The sequence below is a fragment of the Hyaena hyaena genome, unplaced genomic scaffold (assembly GCF_003009895.1).
Source record: "Hyaena hyaena isolate Hyena2069 unplaced genomic scaffold, ASM300989v1 scaffold_122, whole genome shotgun sequence".
NCBI lineage: Eukaryota > Metazoa > Chordata > Mammalia > Carnivora > Hyaenidae > Hyaena > Hyaena hyaena.
This window is the reverse complement of record NW_024080754.1, coordinates 557366-581025: the sequence shown is the minus strand read 5'-3', so window position 1 is coordinate 581025 and position 23660 is coordinate 557366. Positions and strand designations below refer to the sequence as shown.

General features: G+C 41.4%; 1 protein-coding gene across 6 annotated transcripts in view; it reads left to right on the top strand.

Moving 5' to 3' along the window:
• LOC120235132 (amyloid beta precursor protein) overlaps positions 1-23660 on the top strand; it is a 272417-nt gene that overhangs the window by 237591 nt on the left and 11166 nt on the right. For 3 of the 6 annotated variants that reach the window (XM_039237294.1, XM_039237292.1, XM_039237290.1), the window contains 4 exons: positions 3818-4039; positions 11283-11336; positions 18149-18249; positions 21657-21803. In XM_039237294.1, coding sequence (XP_039093225.1) covers positions 3818-4039; positions 11283-11336; positions 18149-18249; positions 21657-21803 — 524 coding nt within the window. The remainder of the gene's footprint in view (positions 1-3817; positions 4040-11282; positions 11337-18148; positions 18250-21656; positions 21804-23660) is intronic. The other 3 variants (XM_039237295.1, XM_039237293.1, XM_039237291.1) reach the window with 1 other exon arrangement.

Sequence of the window (23660 nt, the reverse complement as noted above, 5' to 3'; positions counted from 1 at the left end):
CCCTCCTCCGGGACCGTGAAGGCTAGATGGGTGGGGATACAGGGTGGAAGGTGGCTTTCTGCATCCCAAATCTTGCACTCCAGCACAGATGCTTACTGCCTAGGGGACTGTAAAGAGATTCGGCCACCCCTCCCAGCCTCCGTTTCCTGTCCCATAAAAATAATAAGGCCTGTAACCCTCATAAAGTTGTTGAGAGGAGAAGGCATTTGAGCTGAGCTTTTTGAGTTCATATAATTTAGGGGCACCTGGGTGGTTCATTCAGTTAAGCATCTGACTTCGACTCAGGTCATGATCTCACAGTTCGTGAGTTCGAGCCCCACTTTGGGCTCTGTACTGACAGCTTGGAGCCTGCTTCAAGATTCTGTGTCTCCCTCTCGCTGTGCCCCTCCTCTGCTTGCACTCGGTCTCTCTCTCTCTCAAAAATAAACATTTTTTAAAAAGCTATAAAAAAAGAGTTCATATAATTTAGACAAGCAGAGACGACCTTCCCATGTAGCAGGAACAGAGAGAAAAGGCGTCCTGATGGGAATGCATGGTTCCATCTGGGGATAATCCAAGCTCCTCCGTTCAAGAGAGCTGTGGATCCAGTTCCAACGTGTGGGGTTTTCCCCACACCACCAAGCTTCTCCAACAACATCCGCTGGAGAATTCAGTCATTCAACGCAATTCTGACACCATCCACCTGGAGATAGTGCAGATCCCACAAGCCTTAAGGGCTCAGTCCTACAAGACTCCCCTCCCCCACCTCCAACAGCCGATTGGAAGTCCAGATTGTCACCTGTGCTTCCAATGACCAACTATACATCAGAGGTTCTAACCACCTTCTCCTTGGGTTCTACTAACTTGCTAGAACCGCTCACAGAACAGAGGGAAACATTTTACTTACTAGATTACTGGTTCATTATAAACAGATACAACCTAGGAATAGTTAAAAGTAGGATAAGGTACGTGGAAAAGGGCTCACACCTTCCAGCATGTTCCCCTCCCCACATCTGCACGTGTTCATCACCCTCGAGGCTCTCAGAACCCTGTCCTTTCACGTTTTTACAGAGGCTTCAGTACATAGACTTGACTGATTTATTCATTGGCCATTGGTGATTGAGCTCAGTCTCTAGCCCCCTCCTTTCCCGGAGTGTGGGACTGAAACTTCTAACCCTTTGATCACACAGTCAGTTCCTCTGGTGACCAGCCCCCACCCTTAGATGACCAACAGGCTTCCAAAATTCACTTGATAACATAACGAAAGATACCATTATTCTGGCCGTCACCTATGAAATTCCAAGGCTTTTAGGAGCTCTCTGCCTGCAAAGACCAAATATATATTTCTTATTATAAATCACAGCAGCACAGGTATGTACAGCAGAAAGCTTAAAAGTCACATGGTTAGAAGGATGAGGTGGGCCCAGATCACAGAGGGCCTTTAACATCTGGCAAAGTAGTCTGGGATTAATTCCATAGGAAATGAGGAGTTCCCAAAACGAGGCAGAGCCTTTTAGAGAGGGATAAAACGTAGAGCAGAGACCACAAGAGACCATCACAGTGATCAAGCCAGAAAGTAACGATGGTTCAAGGGAGGTAGGTAGTAGAAAGGGAGAGTGAGAAGTGAATAAGAGAGAATCCGGAAATGGAATTTTAAAGGGAGGTGTCAGTAATGTAAGTATGGGACACAAAGAAATACAGAGAGCCACAGAAGGTTATGAAGGTTTCAGACCATAGCTCTGCCATGATTACAGCAAGGGAAGGCAGGTGGAAGAGCGAGGGGCCTTGAGCTCAGTTTTGTACATTTTAAATTGGTGGGAGATATAAGCTCACAGACCCAGCAGACTTAGAAATGCATAGAACCTAGGTAGGAGGCATGGGAGGGCCAAGGGAAAGCTAGGAAAAAATAGCTTTCAGATTCATCCATAGAGTTTCAAGAGCGGGTGGGATTTCCAAATGAAAAATCCAGGAAGAGATGGATGGAGAGTCAAAAAGTTAATAAGAGGGACAAAGAGATTTTTTAAAACAGAACAAGAGTTATTCAGAGAAGTCACAGAGAACCAGCTTGGAACTGACTATGTAAGACAAAGACAGACGTTTCCAGATAGGAGGGAAGGTGGTTAAGTGACTGTAAATGCCACAAAGGTACCAACATGGCACCAGGTGGGACCAAGAGTGGATCGTGCTGGTGAAGGTTATCCCTTCCAAGATGAACTCGTGAGCACCAATAATTATTCCAAAAGATCATCTCTTTAGTATTGTAAGTGCTTAACAGTCACAAGCATAAGATTTATATAAAAGAAATGCCCATTTATTAAAGCAGACATTGGCTAAGTTATTAGCCATCTCCTATGACTCTGTAAGACATGAAAAAATTGGGGTAAATACAATGGGGGCCTTTCATCTGCATGGGAAAGGTCATTACAAGCATCAAATATTGAATTAAGAATGGCACTGCAGAAAATAGCTATATATTATAACTCAAATTAGATTTCAGGAGGACTGATTGGCTTGAGATTTCATCATTTAAAATAATATCTTGCAATAAGACTGACTCCATAGATGGTTATTAATCTGCTTTAATGCTATTCTATCAAATTGTTCTAATAGATCCAGTCGGACAGAATGTTTTCAAGTAAAAAAGTTTTTTTCCATTTAAAAGAGAATATGAGGGATGACAGTAAAATGTTACAAATCAAATTTAAATCCTGATTTTATTTTCTTCATCTTTTGCAGCAATAATACTAACCGATAATTGGTTTGAAATATATAATACAGTAAACTCTTGACAGAGGTATGATTGGCAAATGAGATACTCTGGTGAATATCAATTTTTAGTGGCACCCATGCTATTCATGGGTGTCTAATTTTTAAAAATATATCACACAGAAAAACCTGGTGAACTGTAGCAGCATAATAGGGGATTCACAAATCTTGTGATCACCCTGTATTTAAAGCAATGATTACAGTTGGTATATTCCCAGCTCTCTTTTCCAGTAAAAATGCACTGCAATCATGAAACGTATAATTTAGGAATTTTCACTAGTCCACAAAACTTCAGATAAGTCAGTTCTGTTCCAAGAGTCAATTTAGTTTAGTTCCATGTTAGAAAAACGGGTAACTGATAGCATCTTTTGAAAAGAGAGGCAGCAGAGGGGGGAGAGGAGGGAAATGATATGAGGTTGGTGAGATGTGCTGGGGGTCAGGGAGGTTTCACCCACACAAGAGGAGGCTGGAGCAGAAAACTTCATGCCCCTAAGGCCATGACCGGGACAGCAAGGCTGCTGCTTCTCTGTTGCCTCAGAACACAGATCATGCAGCACCGAGGGGGCCTTTGGGGAAGGCAGATCTATTCAAAGCCAAAGAATGAGAACTGCTCGAGAATGGAGGAAGCTGCCATCAGTTAGGCTTATGCATGTTCAAGGGAGGTCTACGGAGGGATTCGTTGTGTTTTATCCTCCGGCATGAAAGTAACTGTACCCTGCATGATGCCACCACTTCCCAGCAGACACCTCACCACAGCACACGATTGATGCCTTTGCCATCACAGGATACTAGAATCCGTGTCAGAGGAGGAAATGGAGATTTAGCTCTCTGGGTGTTAGCCATTCTCCCTGGGCTCTGATCCTGCCTTGAGCACTTACTATGATTTTGCCTAAGTGACTCAACTGCCACGGGCCTCAGTTTTCACATCTGTAAGATGGAGACGACAGCAGTGCCCACCTCACAAGAGCTCACGGGTGTAAAACAGTTCAAGTCGTGCCTGGCAGACAGTAGATGGTAGTCGCTGCTCCATTGTCCCTGTGACCCACCAAAGTCATGGCCTCGTTTCGTTTAGATGAGCTGCTTCAGAAAGAGCAAAACTACTCGGATGACGTCTTGGCCAACATGATCAGCGAGCCAAGAATCAGTTACGGAAACGATGCCCTCATGCCGTCTTTGACCGAAACGAAAACCACCGTGGAACTCCTTCCCGTGAATGGGGAATTCAGCCTGGACGATCTGCAGCCCTGGCATCCGTTTGGGGTCGACTCGGTTCCGGCCAACACGGAAAACGAAGGTAAGAGGCCCCGGAGAGAACAAGAACAGTCTAGCATGTATACATCTTTCTGATATTCTTGAGTGGTGACTTTTTATATGAATTTGAAAAAATACTTTCTTGCTGAGACATATTCTGTTGCCTGGTGGGGGGCCGGGGAGACAACATTCAGCGTATGTTTATGAGGCAGTGGCTGTGCTAGACTATTCAACACAAACGGGATGAAATGATGCAAATGACAGTTCACCCCGTGAGGAAGCATTTTCGCAGGCCCTGCATAAATGGAGGGTTGAAAAGCACCCAAATAGTCTTTGTTGGTTATTCATTCTAATGCATTAAATTTCAGATTGCATTGAATATTAAAGACAAGGTAAAGAGTCACCCACAAAGAAAATGTCATTTTACTCAAGATTTAAACAACTTTGTGTTTAGAAAGTTAAACGTAAGGCAGCTATCAAAATTAGGAAGCGTATTAACCAGTACATGTTTTTTCCTGGGATAGCTCGGAGAGTTTCTCTGTCACCAGATTTGCACACTGGATGGTGTACTTTCTTTTACATAGGGATTTCTTAGCAGAAACTTCCAAATATCTTTTAATGAGGGGTTATCTTTGAGTTATTTTTTTTCTGTGAACATTTGTACAGGTCTGGAAGTAAAATTTCAAACACAGGAACACCTTGATTTCTAAATACTAATAGCATGTTTTTTAAGAACACAAGATTTTACGTGTGAGTTTTTTTGTTAAAGTAGCAACTTTGGATAGTGGTAATATTTGTACTATGAATATTTATAGTATGGATACCCCAAAATGCAATCAGTATACACCTCAGGCTAAATATGAATTCAGTGTGAGACCTTCAGTGCACTACAAAAGGTTGTTTTTTTTAAAGAACCATTACAGAAAATACTGGACTCTTTCCACATGAGTAATCACTCCAAATTTGTTTAAATTTGAAAAAGGACACCTTATACTAATAATATCAGAGACAAACAGCGATGTTATATATAACATTAAAGCAAGACTTTACCATTTATAAAAATAATTTTCGCATAGAAGAAAAAAATGTTAAGACCTCTTCAAAAATTGAAGAACTTTAGTTATGAGAGTAGCTTCCTTACTAAATTGTAATAGAGTACTTGTTATACCATTTTTTTAATAGGTGGATGCATTTTGGCCATTTAAAATCCTCATCATTCAGTCACTAATGAGAATTCTTTGTAGAAAATGTCCAGTCTCATTTGTAAATTGAATGCGCACTAGATTTCCTCTTTTCCTTTAGAACATTGAGTTGCTTAATTCAGGGAGAAATAGAAACCACATCTGAAGTCTGATGAACTTCCTTTTGTAGAAAATTACAATCTTAATTCACTTTATACCAAATATTGTTAAATATTTGTCATTTACATTCACCTCCTAGCTTTTTATGAAAAAAATTTAAGTCTGTAGTTTAGATTTAAAGTGTAAAAAGTTTAAATGTAAAAATTACCTCTCCTTTTGAAAATTTATTCATCTGCAGTGATTCTAAATTATAATTTGTAAAGAATTTCAGGTCAGTTTCTCATCATCTAAGACCTTTCCACATCTTTCAAATATATAGTTCTATAAATAAAATATTCCTATATAATATTTTCCATTACTTACTGATTTTGGAAAAGTAGGATAAAGCCTATTTCAGAGCCTACATGAATTTTTATGATCATACACAAATGCACAAAAATAATAGAAACTAGAAATTATAATTTATGGTAAACTTTGTAAAAAGAGGTTTAGGAAGCCAGCAGAAGCTACATCAGAGTAAGAATTAATTTACAGAAATTACCATATATGTTTGATGTAATGTGTTGCATTTCTCTTAAGTGCTATAAATCTTTTTAGTCTGTCCAAAGGTAAGCAACAACAGAGAAAAAGACGTGCAAGCCCTGTTTTATGTAACCTTCAAGTTTAGTGAATACAGTGAAATGCAATGATCTTGGTCTCACATAGCACAATCTAGAGCAAAATAGTATATATTTTTCTAGAAGGTGTTGCATTTCTGAATTTCAGATTTTCTCTTTCCTTTATCAGCTCCTGAGAGCTTAACTGTTTAAAATGAATATCATATTCCTTGGTTTGTTTAATGAGGTAAATTTAACTTTGCATTTATCATATTAGTAGTATGAATAATACCAACAGGTAAATAAATCTGCCTTTATATGCTCCAAGCATTTCATCTTGACTTTGTATATATTCGTGTGCATATATGTGGCCTTTATTGAAAATTAAATGCATTCTATTAAACATTCTGCATACATTAAAAGCTTTAAATAGTAGCCAAAGTGACCCATTCTGTTCAGGGAAAAGAGATGCAAGGGTATTTGTTGTTCTTTTTGCATAGAAATAGAGGGAGGAACTCTTACCGGAGCAGCTTCCTAAAATCCAAACCTTTATGCCTTTGTTAGCATATCCACCATCTGCCTGATCTTCTGCCCCTTGACAATCCTCCCAAATCAAATAAGAAAGAATTCCTCGTCCTCCTTATAAAGTAAGCAGTGACTCTTCCCGCAACTCTTGCTAAATAATCCAAAGAAAGATTAGATTAGCTACAGGGTTTCCCCAAAGTGATCAGGCTTGGAAGGCTAGGGATAGCAGATTTTGGAGATACCCCAGAATAGCAATGGACACATCCGCTCAGAAGTAGACTCTGAGAACGGCCCATGGCCACTGGTACCAGGAGGCAGCCCATGCTTTTGCACATACACACACACACCCTGGGCCCCTGGATGTTGGCCAAGATGCTCACCTGGGCTCAGTCCTTCAGCACCTCTGGATCCTTGACAGGACACAGCTGTTACATTGCCCAAGCCTCATCAGAAGAGCTGATATTCTTGTTAAATAAAGATCTATTACTGAAAAATAGCGAAATCTTACATGAAAGTATTACAAGGCAGTAATATTTACGATCTCAGAGCTTGGGTTCTGGTTCTCACTGTTATCAGACTCAACACTCCTTTTACCACATTTTGAAAAGCCTACTTAACAGTGAATCTTAAAACGATCTGACAATGTTCGGGCGGAGAGGGGAAATCAGTATACTGGATGTAATTTAAGAACTGTACAAAAAAAAAAAGGCTTTGTATTTCTATATTAAACTGAGTTAGGTTCTGGACTCACATAATCATAGATAAATGAATGTCCAGCAGGAACTTAGGAAATCCTACAGGATGCAGGGCTATTGGGGGGGGGGGGGGGGGGAATTGCCCTTTACACAGCATCTAGCGTCCTTGATCCACATCCGCTAGAAGCCAGGAGTGTCCTCCCTTCCCCTGTGGTTGTGCTGACAATCAAAAACAACTCCACGTCCCCATCATCCCACAGAATAGTAGCTGCCCCACACTCCTGAATGGTGGATCAGGGTTTAAATTCCAGTGCTGCTGTGTGTAGTGGGCAAGTCAGAGAGACTCTCTGGCTAGTTCCTGGTCTGTCAAACAAAGGTGGTAAGAATTCCTAATTCAGAGATATGGTATGAGCATTAAAAGAGGTGGATCTTCCTTCCTTCCTTCCTTCCTTCCTTCCTTCCTTCCTTCCTTCCTTCCTTCCTTCCTTCATTCCTTCTTCTTTCCTTCTTTCCTCCCTCCCTCCCTTCCTTTCTATAGAACCAGGATCTTATCAGAGAGGTTTTACCAACTGGTTTCAGGGAGAATTGCTCTATGGCCCAAACAGTATATCCTTAAAAAGTCGTGACTATAACAAGCCAGATCATGACACAGCCCTAAAATCTTGCCCTTTCTCTCCCCATCTCCCCTTACTCTCTCTCCCCAGAGCCTTATTCCTTGTTGACCATCTCAGATATGTGCTCACATACAGAGCCATTGAAAAAAATCTAAAATTCTCAAAGGATTTCCTTTCCTTGTTCATGCAGCCCTTACCATCACAGCTTCAAATGCCAACAGTTTATTGTGTTTTCTTACAAACAGTCCATCAAGTCCAGAGAGAGGGTCAGGCAGCCAGGCATTCTTTTAAGTTATATTGAAAAACTAAGCATATCACAGTTTTCCAGTATTTTAGGCTCTCTGACCAGCTATAGTTTGCCTTGAGGGGTTTTCTGTGGTTTTTTTCAGATCCACAAAACCTAACTGGATAAACTGAAATGAGGCTTTTGTTGATCAAACTCTTGTTCTTACGTACCAGACCGTGACGTCGTCTGGCTAGAGGCATTTGTGTTTATCCTGTTTTTCCAAGACTGCCCGAGCAGGCCAGCCAAGAAGTGGCCACCGGTCAGCCTCTTTGCATAGAATGCAAACGTGAGATACTGTAATATTCTCAGAGGGGCACAGCAGGTGATTGTCAAGACCATATGCATGCACTTGCAAAGTGAAATTGCCCTCTGGCATGTTTCTAACTAGCCTAATAAAGAAGCAATGACCAAATCACTTTAAATACTGAAATTGAAATTAAGTAATGTCCTTTTCACACCTGTGTTCTGTATGTGTAAAACTGTTTCCCTGCTGCTCTCTCCATTCCCCTGGGCCTGGTGACACGTGGTGCGAGGCAGCATTCAGCTTAGGAGTGATCTGTTACGAGAGGTACCATAAGAGACTCAGAAGCCCCAGAATTTTCATCAGTTTCTCTTCTCTCTTAGGGAAAGTTTTGATTCAGAGCTACTGAAGGCAGCGGAGGGGAATCATGCATTTCTGCTTAAGGTTTATCTAAACTCTTTAAGATGACCTCTTACGTTTAATTTATGAAGAGGGTAGTGTAAAGTGTTGTGAACACTGTACCAAATTTAGCTTCTGGTTCAACGAGGAGTAATACTTCGTTTGGAAAATTAGAAAGTGTTTATGTTGCACTGGGAAATAATGCACAACTTTGTCATGTTGATGTATATTCATCTTTGGCAACAATGTCATAATTGTCTTCTTAAAAAAATGATGTCTGCTCACTGAACACAAGAGTTACTTATTTTTTGAATATTAATTCATAGAGTCAGTCTCAAACTGTTAAAGCAGATGAGGGTTTAAGTCCATAACGCTAATTGTTTTATCTTCCAAAAACTAGACAAGGTTTTATTACTGTTTTCAAATAACACACGTACATTGAGAAGAAAAGACAGAGAAGTTTTTTAGAAACAATCTTTCACCCAGAAATAACTAATGATAGCTTTTGGTGGTAATATCTTTCAGACCTTTTTTTCTGCATACATTTGATGCTTTTTCTGTATGTCTTTAATTGGGGAATAGTGATTTATCTTGTTAGGTTCTGATGCATATGTGTGCACATTTGAGCCCTGGAGAAACCCTATTTACTTGGGACAGAACTGAGGATAGGACAGAATGAGGCTTCCCAAAATCACAGAGTAAATAAGTGGTACCATGAAACTGGACCCTCGTACCAACTACCAGCTCTTCAGCCTGCATTTAAACCGCAGATTAATTACTGCTTCCCTCATGAGTCAAATACAGGTACCGATGATTTAGCCAATGACGAATGGGATCACCACTTAAAGATACTTTCTCACGCTGTGACTGTGCTCTGGCACGCTCTTATCTTCACCTGAAGCACCATCACTGGAGCTCTATCACACCAGTGAAGTACTAGAAATTAGTCATTCTTCTCCTTAATACATTGAACATGTAATAAATGCAGTCTTGTATCTGAGCGTCTCTGAACCAGGTTTGAAAATGTTTTGGTTTCTCGCTCAATTAGAAGACACTAGCTTACACATGAAGAACCGGCCTCGGAAGTGGTCTCTCGCCCACAGTTGCTTTCATCGTGAACGTTGAGTTTAGACACCCCCACCTCCCGCTTCTCTGCCATGTTGCTGGTCTGCATGATGAAGGACCAACCCACGTTGCTGTTTTTGATTCATCCAAATGTCTTAGATTTCTCAGCAACCTGATTTTTTCATATTTTGAAGGCTTGACTTGCTGCCACTTTCTTCTCCCTCACTGTTCTGCCAACACGTGACATTCAGAATCAGTCTGGGTTGGGAATCCCACCTTTGAATGCCTGGGCTGTGTGCATCAGTAAGCCATGTGGTCTTACTGAAATAGCTGATCCAAAAGCCATCCCATCGAGCACACCTTATCTTCCCGTTTCACCTTTCCTTACCTTCTTTGCCCATATTTCGCAGGTTTTACCCAAGGGAAGGTTTTACCCCCTCCCTGAGCTTCATTTGCCCCTTGTCCAATTATTAATCCTTAAGCCTTTGTTTCTCTCCCTTGCCTGTTTCTTCAAAGACCAGCCTAAGTTCAAGTTAATATTTTCTGAGAATCAGGGGGCGCCCGAGTGGCTCAGTGGGTTAAGCTGCCAACTTCTGCTCAGGTCATGATCTCACTGCTCGTGAGTTCAGGCCCCACGTCGAGCTCTGTGCTGACAGCTCAGAGCCTGGAACCTGCTTCAGATTCTGTGTCTCCTTTTCTCTCTGCTCCTCCCCCACTCACACTATATGTCTCAAAAATAAATAAACGTTAAAAAAAATTTAAAAAAATTTTTTTCTGAGAATCAGAAGCACTTTGGAAATACCAGCTGATTGTAAGCAATGGCAGGCCCTGTTGTACAACCTGCATGGTTTTCTTTGAGTCCGGCCCAGAATGCTCACAAAGGAAAAATTATGAAAGTTGAGGAACGTGAAAGGAAATACTCACATCTCACACATTTCAACTGTATGTCATCTATGAAAATAGAAACCAGCCTTTAAATTAGAGACTGCCTTTCTGGTTTACTTCATTTACCTCCAAACTGGGAGCAAATCCGATTCACTAAATGGCAGATTATGTGGTGAAACTTTTCTCTCCCGGTAAATTCACGTCGGCATTTCCCCTGGGGATTTAATGGAGTCCTTTTGTGGTTAATTAACTGTAAAATGAGATAAGATCGGACAGTTGTAAAAGGAGGTATCTTTAAGATTTTCCCGCTGGGCTGGCTATAATGGATTTTATTTCTAATCAAAAACCAAGAAACCATCTCTAAACCTGATGAGAGGTAAATCCACACTTCCCAGCCCCTCTTCTTTGATGCTGCTGCATATCCTGGTGAGTGCCTTTATTAGAAAGCTAAGGAGTAGAGCAGTAGGGTTGGCCCATCGATAGCGATAAGCCTTTTGAAGTGGTGCCCCTCCCGTTCCTTGATATTCAGGATTAACTCACTGTGTTTCTTTTCCAGCTGCTCCTTTTTTTATAACTTGTGTATTTGACATGCTTTGCCCTGCCCTGTGTTCAGGAGCCACAACTTAACCATCTTGATTTGTCTTGTTTGCTTTCCGTGTATCTTGCTTCCTGTGCCCAGTTGAGCCTGTTGACGCCCGCCCTGCTGCCGACCGAGGACTGACCACCCGACCAGGTATAACCCGGTTACCTTCTACCTCTCCGCATTGTGCGCTTGAGCAGACGCCGTCCCCTTCCTTCATCAGTAGCCCCTCTAACCTGCAGATATTGAGAGAGAGGATGTGAAATGCCCGTGGAAGCCAAACTTCTAAAAACTCCCCTTGCTTTTCCTTACACTTTATTTTCCAAGTTCCTATTTAAGCACTCTGTGTTTTTCTTTCTGAGATTCCCTTTTCAAACAATAAAACAGCCCTTCCAACTTAGGGGGCTTTTTTTTTTTCTTTTTTAAGTAGAGAGGATTAAATAGGCCTCTCTGTCCTCAGAAATGGAAACCTACAGAGATCCAGATTCTGTCTGGTGGTGACTTGGTGTCTGCTATGTATAGCTCCTCCTCCTCTTCTTGCTTGGTATGCAGATGGGTCCTCTTCTGCCTGAATTGGGCTCAGACATCAATCGGTTTCTCAAGTAGACATGACTTCCTAAAAATACCGGGATGGGACTACCTCTAGAGCCCTGAAATATTTGCGTTTTCTCTTTTGTGCGTTCTATGGACTTATTCTCCCTAAGTAACTAAAATGACAGAAAGGATGCATGTGCATAGTTTTCTGTAGAAGTCTTTTATTTTTCATACCACTTAAAATTCCATTAACACTAAAATAGACACTTCTTTCTTTCTTTCTTTTTTAATTTTTTTAATACAGTTTCCCAAGCATTAAGAAATGCACCTCCTCCCTTTGTTCTATATTTAGCCTCTATCTCAAACTGTCTTTAAAAGAATGTCACACCACAACCAAAGCACACACGAACCTGGGTTTTTGACTTTGTACACAACTCTGCCCAACTCACAGCAGCCTTTGTTTTCAGTGAATCAAAGACAGTGGTTACTGAGTTGACAAATGTGTATATTCCAGAAAGGTTTAACTCCACCAACAGTGACTACCTTCTTATATTTATTTCCCTCCTTATCTTCCTCACGTCCCCGTGCGATAAGGAAGGGACTGGGAATTCACCTTGCTTGGAGATGTTACACTTGGCGTTCCCTGGCGCAGGTACAGTTGGCCACAGGCCAAGAATAGAACCTGCCGGCTCGGGCCACCGCTGTCCCCAGTCACAGTCATCGGTGACAACCCCAAGTCTGCCTCGTGGCGACTTCATGCCCTCTGTGTGGTTGTTCACAGGACGGCAGGGACAGTGGAGTGACGCATCTTGACGGCTGATCTCATTGATGTTATGAATCTCCGCCTTTAGGGCTTTTCAGAGGAACTTAAATTATAGTAAGTCAGACACAGTGTGGGCTCTCCTAATGTCTTCCTTATTGCCGTTGTCACACACACGAATTGTAAGAAGCCGGCAGTTGACATCCCCATATTGCCCATGTGGACCCTAGGACTGAGGTCCAGTTCCATCTAACTGTGGCCAAGACCCGCTCAGGACGCTCGTTTGCCTTGGGCCTTTCTTTATGGCACTTTCTATTTTATTTTTAAGGAAGAGGTGCTTTCATCTACAAGAATAAAAAGTGTATTAAAAGCACTCTTTCAACCAATTTTTTAAAGTTCCTACATTGGGCCTTCTAGGCTAATATGTTCTTATTGAAATTTGGGTGGAGGTGGAGAGCGACACCAAAAAAAAAAAAAAAAAGTCACCAAAGTTGATTTTTTTTCCCCATCTTTTAAAATATCTAACATGAAAATAACTTCTTCATTCATTCCCCAAAACAATCTGTTCTAAGGGAAGAGCTAGAAAATGAAGGTGTTATATAGAGGGAAGAAGCCATCTGAAGGCTTTATTATAACAATATTTCAGTAACAGCAATATCTCATTTTGATATTTCACAAAGATCAATGCATTAAATGCTGCAGTGGGTGGACAGACATGAAATGAGAAGGTCCCTGTTATCAGGAGTTTGATGTATAATAGAGGGAACACACTTTGTATATTTAAAAGAGGAGATGGAGGGGCGCCTGGGTGGCTTAGTCGGTTAAGCGTCCGGCTTTCGCTTAGGTCATGATCTCGCGGTTCGTGGGTTCGAGCCCCGCGTCGGGCTCTGTGCTGACTGCCAGCTCGGAGCCTGGAGCCTGTTTCAGTCTGTGACTCCCTCTCTCTCTGACCCTCCCCTGTTCACGCTGTCTCTCTCTCTCCTAGAAATAAATTTAAAAAAACATTGAAAAAAATAATAATAAAAGAGGAGATGGAAAAAATAAAATAGGGGCACCTGGGTGGCCCAGTCGGTTAAGCGCCCGACTTCGGCTCAGGCCATGATCTCACAGCTCATGAGTTCGAGCCTCGCATCGGGCTCTATGCTGACAGCTCAGAGCCTGGACCCTGCTTTGGATTCTGTGTGTCTCTCTCTCTCTGCTCCTCTCTCTCTCTCCCTCTCTCTCTCAAAAATAAATAAACATTTTAAAAAATTTTAAATAAAAATAAAAGAAAACAAAATAAAATAAATAAATAAAAGAGAAGATGGAATTTGAAAGCCAGGGGAATCTAAAGCAATGTAAAGTATAAACCAGGGTGTTCTTGATGTAAGCAGACAGGACACTCAACAAGGGGTGTGTTACCCTCAGCACATGCTGGAAGATGACTTGGAGGAAGGTTTTGAAACAGTTGAGTCTCCTCCATTGGCAAAGAAGAGGGGAAGGAGTCAAAGATGAGAGTGGCCTAGGTTCAGCTCTCTTTCTTCTACTGGGTAAAGCTAGGGTCTCCCCAATAAAAGAAGGCCATAGGTAAGAAAGACTGATTCGGTATGAAGTGAGGAAGCATCTAGTTTATGAATAGCTCTATTTGCTGGATCTGTCGTAAGGCCTGTATACATATGCTCTCTATTTCCGCACTTAGAGTGAGTCTCCCAGGCACTTGGACCAGTTCCCCCCTATGTTCGTAGCATTCGTTTTGGTTCTTCCAACATCACACTTCAGGAGACCGCATGCTTGAGTCTAACGTGCCAGAGCGTATCTTTAGACTTTCCAAACTTAGAGACACTTCCTAGGATTGTCCTATCATGCCATTCTGTTGATGGCATCATTGTTGAATAATTGCCACTGTCGCTCTGAAAAAAGTAAAGAAAGGGTTTTTGTATAATCACGACTGAGAGAAACGTCTCTCTTTGTCTTTCATACCTAAAAAACCAGGGCACTGTAACTTTTAGAATGTAGTGTCAAGTAGGGGAAACAGTGGTAGCAGTGGTGATTTCTGGGCATAGTGGCCATTCCATAGCTACTGTCCTGGCTTATTTCTCAGGAACAATGGATTCTGAAGGTCAAGTTATACCATTTGGCCAGAATAAAGAGGAAAGATACTTAGCAGGCTATCCACAGGGAAAGGAAAGCTACCCTTTCCACTATAATTTATTACCACCCTTCTCCATCCCCATGAAAGAGACCAAGTCCTTGACCCCAAACCATGTAAGAGGTTTCCTGAAGGACATACCTCTTTCTGCTTCAAGTGAACCACAGACTCTGCTCACTTACTGTAATGTAGACAGCTAGAATCACACCAGGGCGTAGAATGGAATCCACACAACTGAGAAAACACCATCTGATTAGCCTGTAAACAAAGGTGCCTGCAATGTATTTAAATCTACATGTCATATTTAATCACGTTCATAGTATGAGCTTATTGCCCATGATATTTGCCTATATGCAAACCTATTAATTTTTCTTACCTTTTACTGAGATTTGCTTAGTGTATACAAAGTCTTTTCTCTAAGTGATGGTACATGCTACACAAAAATGACCTAGAAAGATCTCTTTCTGCTGAGAATCTCACAAACTGTTGAGCTATAGTTATCTGTTGTTCTGACTTGTTAGATGAATTTCAGGTTTTTTTTGACTCTCAAAAGTATTTTCCATATTCTTTTAGAAATAATGTGGGCGTTTGCAATTTTGACTGGAGACCTCATATTTTTTTAAGTAATTGTTTGGTCCCACAAATCTAAAAAAGACTATTCAAGAGACTTTTTTTTTAAATCTCAGAAATATAGAGGTGTCTGGGTGGCTCAGTCAGGTAAGTACCCAACTCCTGATTTCGGTTCAGGTAATGATCTCACACTTGTGAGACTGAGCCCCACGTTGGGCTCCACGCTGAGTATGGAGCCTGCTTGGCATTCTCTCTTCTCTCTCTGCCCCTTCCCCACTTGCATGCCCACACTCTCTTTCTCGAACATAAATAAATAAACATTAAAGAAATCTCAGAAATATAATTCTAACTGTTGCATTGCTAGATCCTGATGACAGAAAAAGAGTGGGCTCTAAAGAAATCACTGTGGTTACACCAGCATCTCAGATTTAGAAAGATAAAAATATACAGTCATTATATATATAAAAATATTCTCTGTTATGAGAAATAACAGTATTAGCATCACAGCCCAATAAAAATAGTGTCAGGAAGATTATAGATCAGAAGGAGTTGGAAATCATGAGAAAATGCAAATAATTTTAAAGCAATTTAAATAGAGAATAGAGCCCTGCAGCTCTCAGGACAGGGCCAGGGGTTAAGGGATGGTTGAGAAGACCCAGCAAAAGATGAGAGAGAAAGGGAAACTGTCCCACTTTGTGCTTCTGCCTTTATGTCTGTATCAAAGATAGTGATCCTCTGAAAGAAGGAAATTAAAGCCCAAGGTAGATCAAGATGAAAAAAGGAAGCACTCATTCCTTCTAGCAGTTATCTGCTAATGTAAGAAATAATTCCATAACTTAGCAATTTAAGACAACAAGTGTTTTGTTTCTTATAGTTACTGTAACACTCAGGATTTCAGGGATGGGTTAGCTGGGGGCCTCTGACTCAGAGCTTCTCATGAGGTTTCAGTCAGGACATGAGCTGCAACCATCTGAAGACTTCAATCTTGACTCTGGTGGGTCTGTTTCCAAGATGGCGCACTCACAGCAGACTGCCACACCTCGTTGTGGGAACCATTTTGTAGAGCTTCTTGACTGTCCTCCTGACATGACTGCTGCCTTTCCCAGACCAAGTGATCCAAGAAAGAGAACAAGAAGGAAGCTGCGTTGCCTTTTTATTTATTTATTTTTTTTTACCTAGACTCAGAGCTCATCCATGATCACTTTCTCTATTTTCTATTCATTAGAAGCAAGGAACTTCATCTAGTCCATGCTGAAGGGAAGGGAATTAAGTCCCACCTCGGGAAAGGGGGAGTATTAACAGATCTGTGGATATATTTCAAATCTACAACACCTCTCCACCCACATCCAAGTCCTGTGACCCAGAAAAATTGTAGGTAAAGAGAATTTGAGGATGAAAATCTTGAACTGCCCTCCAGAATCTTTGTGGATCTCTGGAAAGCAGGAGAGCTGGGAAGATAGGGAGAAGGAACTAGTTCTAACCAAGACGAGAGAAGATAGGGTAACAGTCTACAGGCCAGTTGTAGATGGACATTGATCTTGGGTCTGTTTTGAGATGAGTTATTAAATGGAAGCTTTGTGAACAATTGGACAAGGAATCAGAGATCTGTCACAACCAGCAAGGGTGCCCATGGTCTTGTCCAAGTACCCTCCCTTTCTTTTTATATGAACTGTGCCATTAGACTGGCACACGGTATTTTGTGGACATTGTGCTTTTCAGTTACAAAAATGTGTGTGACAAGTTTCACAGCACCTGGTGGACGAGACTGTAAGCGTGACTAGACAAAAAGCAAGAAATTAGGTCCCATGGGAGCTGAAGGGCCTGGTAACATGTTGCCTGAGCGAGAACCATCGGGAACGGAACGTGCTGCCTCTCTTTGACTGTCTGATCTGCTCAAGATTATAACGCAGGAGGGAGGTTTCGGCTTCTTCTGCTGTGCAGGCTCAGAGTAGCTGCTGTAGGAAAACTGGTCTGAGCTCAATGTAAAAAGGCCATCATTCTTGTAGGCAGAGCTGTCTGAAATGGAGGCAAATGGATAGATTTTTTTCTCCACTCACTCAGGAGTGGAGGGTTTCCCACCCTCCCCCCCCAATGGGAAAACTGTAGAGGATGTGATTTTGTTAAAAGTCTTTCTCATCCTAAAATTCTGACTTTTGAAATTTAAGTGCTGCAGTATGGAAACTGGTGTTTATATCTGTGCTTTCAGTTTTTGTGTTAAAAATGGCTTTACATTTTGTTTTTTAGCTTCAAACTATTTGAAAAACAAAATTTATTGTAACCATTAGTGAAGAATCATATAGCAATTTATAGAGGAGGAGTTACTAAGTTACAATTTCTGTTATTCCCACATCAACATTTTCAAAAATTATGTACTGCAACTCTTCATTCAGCAGATGAACCAATTACATTCTATATCTGTAACTAAATCACTTAAATAAATGATCTGATTTTTACAGTGCTTCACTGCATAGATGAACATAATTTATTTGTAATTAGAACAAAGCCCTAAACTAGCAGATTGAGTCTACCAGGTAATTAATGCTCATTTTTAAAGATGTTTATTATTTTTTCCAAAGGAATGAAAACACATGAGGAAAGACTAAACTATTAATAAGCCCCTAAAACAAGCCAGTGTATTCTGGGAACACATCTTTGCTAACCTCCCATCTGGTATTTAACTTCTGGTTTTCCCCATTTAAAAAAAAATTATAGCGTGTGTTTAAAGGCAGTAGAAGCTTTAACTTTGGATTTCTTTAATCTTTAATTTCTCTTTGTTTAAAATAGGTAGGGGTTAAGGGTTTAAATACAGGGTGTCAGTTTCCTTGAAGAAAGTCATTAATCTATTTCCTCTCACTCCAAGCCTAGAAAGAAGGTTTCTGTAGCCTTTGTGTTATAGTCGTATTGTTTACAGATAAAATGAATTGAGAGCCCTGCGTAATTTAATTATGGTGTGATGCTTATGGATTAATGCAGGTTCAGGCTTGACAAATATCAAGACGAAAGAGATCTCTGAGGTGAAGATGGATGCCGAGTTCCGACATGAGTCAGGATACGAAGTCCATCACCAGAAATTGGTACGTGAAATACTTTACCTTTTTCTGCCAAATGACCTGTTAACACTTGTTCATTCTGTGCCAGAAATACAGTTAAGGAAAAGATAAAAATAAAGCACTTGCCTAAAGGATTATCATGAAAATATAAAGAAAAAGAGGGTCTTTATATAGTAGTTCTTTACACCTAGAAGGTTAGCTAAGCTCAGCAAGGGCTTACAGTGGAATTAATTTATATAATACTATCCCCTCTAGGAGGCGTCTGGGTGGCTCAGGCGGTTAAGTGTCTGATTTCATCTTGGGGCATGATCTCGCTCTCCATGAGTTCAAACCCTGCATAGGGCTCTGTGCTGACAGCTCAGAACCTGGAGCCTGCTTCGGATTCTGTGTCTCCCTCTCTCTCTGCCCCTCCCATTCTCGTGCTTTCTCTCTCTCTCTTTCTCTCAAAAATAAATAAAAATATTAAATAATAATAATAATATCCACTTTAATTAATTTCCACTCTGTTTTCTAGGAAGACAGGTTTATAAGAGGTGGATTTGAAATGCAAACATTACTTGGCCTCCCAGAACACGTTTTACGGCTGTTGTCTTCAGTTGGCATTTATAACCGTCTGCCTGTGCCACTGCATCTCTCCTTCCTGTCCCTTTCTGTCCCTTCCCCAATGCCCACGCGTTGGGCTCTCTTGCAGGGCCAGGATCTTTGGGTTTCTAACGAGGTGGGTGGAGGCAGGAGGTAAGCAGGACGCCATGACGTTCCCAACAGTGTTACTCATGAAAGGTTTGGGCAAAGAAGATGGCAGCTTCCTTTTCAGACAAAATCTCCTCCCTCCCCTCTTTTTCCCCCAAAATGTTAGAACCCTAGTAAATCAAAGAGCACCCACCCATCTCTTTGCAGGCAGCTCCAAGAATTCCATAAAATCTTTAACCAACAGCTTCAGATAAAATCTGCATTATGTTAGGGTTTCTTTCATCTTTTTTTTTATAATTTTTTTTAACATTTATTTATTTTTGAGGGAGAGAGAGAACACAAGCAAGGGGGTGGGCAGAGAGAGAGGGAGACACAGAATCAGAAGCAGGCTCCAGGCTCTGAGCTGTCAGCACAGAGCCCCACACGGGACTAGAACTCACGACCAGGAGATCATGACCTGAGCGAAGTCTGACGCTTAACCGACTAAGCCTCCCAAGCGTCCCAGGTTTCTTTCATCTTCTCAGTAAGCATAGTAAGGAAGTTAAATTAATAAAGAAGATGATTTTATTGCACAGTGAGTAGTGAACATAAAATGGTAATAAAGTTCTACCAATAATAATGCTTGAGAATTACGTGCTCTCAGGCACTTACGTGTTCATGTGTGTGTTTGGGCGCATGCGTGCACTTTAAGTGGGGGAGTATCTTTCCAATATTCACAAATAATATGTATCAATCCAAGTAGTAAATTCCAAAAGAAATGCCTGTGAAGTATTGCGTAGGCCTCTTTTCACTTAATAGTTGGAGCAAATCCAATACTGACTTGTGATTCAGGTTTGCATTTTAACTCCCGTAATCTTTTTTGTACAAGAACATTTCACCTTTTTTTGAAGCACGATCTTCATTGGCGGGTTAACCTAGTCTCAATTATTATAGAATCAGGGGCACTCTTGCTCTGGCTGCTACTGAAGAGGTTAAAAAACCCTGGGGGAGGGGCGCCTGGGGGGCTCAGTCGATTGAGCACTCGACTTTGTCTCAGGTCATGATCTCACAGTTTGTGGGTTCGAGCCCCACATCAGGCTCCGTGCTGACAGCTCAGAACCTGGAGCCTGCTTCCAATTCTGTCTCCTCTTTCTGCCCCTCCCCCACTTGCTCTCACTCTCTCTTTCTCTGTCACTCTTTCAAAAATACATAAACATTAGAAAATTTAAAAAAAAAAAAAACCTGGGGGAACTAGTAAAGACTTAGGGGCTAGTGGGGCACCGAGCTGAAGATTAATGTGTGGACTTGCATTTTCTGGAGCTGTGTCATAAAAACCCATCTCCACGGTTACACTCACCCCTGTAATGTGACAGTGACTAATGGCAGCGGCAGCAATTAGGAGACTCCGCTCCCTCTACTGAGCTAGTTGATAGGATAATGTGCTACAATTAGTGAGATGAATATTACAAAATTACAGTATTTTCTTAAAGACATACGAAGATGTCCAGACTTGCATTTATTCCTGATTACCTCACACTTGTATCATTAGCTAATTAATGATTTGCTTTTTTATAAATATGTTGAATTGGCATATTTGTTGGGAAAGGGGAATAATTATGAACAGTTTCTCATTTTGTTGCAACTATACCGTAAGACTCCTTTAGAAATTGACTTCATTTGCTGTATTTGATGTTGCCTTTTCAAATCGCTAGGATGTTTGTTTTCCCTGGGAAAATCAGTCTTTTTACTATGTTGAGGTTATACTGAAAGAAATTATTTAGGGAGCTGTTTTTATTAATGTCTATACTAAATAGCATGCATGTTTAGTAGTAGTAAGGCGCAGTGATTGGGCATAAGGTCACCTTCATACATAACAGATTATAAACAGTGCCGTGTGCTCTTCTAATTCCATTTAGGTAGATGAGGTTGAAAAATAGTGACTTGCTTTTTTATAAACAATAGAAAGGAGTGCTGTGCAGCAAAGTTATCATACTGACTGTGTATCTTCGGCAGTGTTTTCCAAAATTTTTTATGTTAAATCCAAATAGACAGCAAGAATAAAATGACAGTTTTAGTTGAGCTTCTGGAGAAAACAGTAAGTAGTTCCCGCAGTTCTGCGTGACTATTAAAATTCTTACCTTGTCACCTCCTACTTCTTCCCTTTGGGGAAAAAAAAATTTGTTTTAAGCATCACACTTCTCAAGGTTAAGTACCGTCTTATTGAATTATTGGCTAAAAGTAAGTAACAAGACGTCCTTTTTCTTCTGATTAACTCCTTTTTGTTTCAGATGCTTTATTCCTATGTATTAATGTCCATCTAAGGAGGTTAGGACATCTATGGGGTTTGAAAAGCACCTAAGGCATAGTGGTCACTCATCAGGTCTCCGGGCTGGTCTGCTTTCAAAATCACACTCCTCACCTTTACAGCCTTTGATAGGTCCCTGCCCTACCTCTCACCAAATGTCCCACCAGTCGGAGGGTTTCAGGGTTCCTCTTGGCTTCTGTTTTGTCTTTTTAGGGACATGCAGGGGATGGGGGGGAGGGGGAGTAGACTTCCCAGAACTGGGTAAGTCACATGTTGTACATCGTTCTGGAGACTAGATGTCCTTCTAAGTAAGTAGAAATGGGGGGGGGGGGGGGAAGGGGGTGGGTCCCAAGTATGCACCAAATGCACCAACCCACACTCATATACTAAAACTTCTCACATACCGTATCCAGTTGTCTCCTGCAATTGCAGTCCTTTCTCTTGATTTGTTTTCAAGGTGTTCTTTGCAGAAGATGTGGGTTCCAACAAAGGTGCCATCATCGGACTCATGGTGGGCGGTGTTGTCATAGCAACGGTGATTGTCATCACCTTGGTGATGCTGAAGAAGAAACAGTACACGTCCATTCATCATGGTGTCGTGGAGGTAGGTAACCTTGGCCGCAGGCTTGCAAGTGGGAGTTAAAGGCTACGAGGGAGATTTGCTTGGCATTAAACTAAGAACCCTTCAAGTAACTCCTCTTTGAAAACAAAAAATCCATATTCCTATATGGTGCTTAGGTTGGCCGCCATGTTCTTATTTTGGTCTTTGTTCGCTCTGACTTAGAAATACTATCTGGGATCAAGGCATTGGGTTATGTGCTGCTGCCTCAGCTTCATATGATTTGTATTGAAATGTCAAAATAATACTAACTATAATGCCTGACTTAAAGATATTGTGATCACCCTCAAACATGTAAAAAGAAAGAAAAAAACAACAGAAGTTAAAAATGAAAAGCAAAGTGGGAGTCTGCTTCAAAAATATACCTAAGCCCATTTATTCCCTAACTTTTTTTAAAGTTTATTGATTTATTTTTTGAGAGACAGAGAGAGAGAGCAGGGGAGAGGCAGAGAGAGGGGGAGAGAGGGAATCCCAAACAGGCTCCACTGACAGCACAGAGCCCGACTGGGGCTCGAACTCACAAACCATAGATCATGACCTGAGCCGAAATCAAGAGTCAGACACTTAACCGAGTGAGCCACCCAGGCACCCCTTTCCCTAATTTTTTTTTTTTGTCTTAAAGAATGTGACTTGTAACTAAAACCAGATAATAATTAATGCTAATTTTCAATTAAGTTTCCCAAGTTATACCAAATAGCCAAGCAGAACCTACAAAGTCGGTCCAGCTTTCAGCCTGTTCTCCTGCGCGTCTGCCTGAAATACCTTAGTTAACAGGGGTTAGTGCAGTCACACTGGGGGTGGAGAGAAGGTTTACTGAGTGACAGTCACGATTACTGCACAGTTACGCTTCAGGATTTTGTCCCCATGGGCCAATATGTGACTGACCTGAGTGTGTACAGCACAGAAGTCAGGAGCTACACTGACAAACGACAGTGGCTACAAGATCCAAACATGACTTCTCCAGGCTCCTGGGTGGCTCATTCCATTAAGCTCTCCTACTGAATTTTTGGCTCAGGTCATGATCTCGTGATTTGTGAGTCTGACCCCTGAATTGGGCCCTGTGCTGACAGCACAAAGCTTGCTTGGGATTCACCCTCTCCCCCTCTCTCTCTGCCCTGCCCCCAACTTGCATGCTTTCTTGTGCTCTCTCGCTCTCTCTCAAAATAAATAAACATTAAAACAAATATGACTTCTTAAACCCACCATACAGAATATTAAAAAATAAAATTTACGGGGCGCCTGGGTGGCTTAGTCGGTTGGGCGTCCGACTTTCGCTTGGGTCATGATCTCGCGGTTCGCGGGTTCGGGCCCCGCATCGGGCTCTGTGCTGACTGCCAGCTCAGGACCTGGAGCCTGTTTCAGTCTGTGACTCCCTCTCTCTCTGACCCTCCCCTGCTCACGCTGTCTCTCTCTCTCTCTCTCTCTCCTAGAAATAAATAAAACATTTAAAAAATAAAATAAAATTAAATTAAATTAAATTAAAAATAAAATAAAATAAAATTTACAAGTAAGTTCTTCTTATGCATTTATTTCCTTTTTAGAGATTTATTGTCAGGGTGCCAGGGTGGCTCAGCCCATTAAGCGTCTGGCTCTTGATTTTGGCTCAGGTCATGATCTCACAGTTCATGAGTTCACGCCCTGTGTCAGGTCTGCACTGGCAGCAAGGAGCCTACTTGGGGTTCATCCTCTGCCCCTCCTCTACTCGCTTTCTCTCTCTCAGTCAGAATAAATAAATAAAACATTTTTTAAAAAAAGAGTTTGCTGTTAATTCATCTCTATCCCCAATGTGGGCTTGAACTCACAACCGCAAGACCACGCTCCACCACTTAAGCCGGCCAGGGG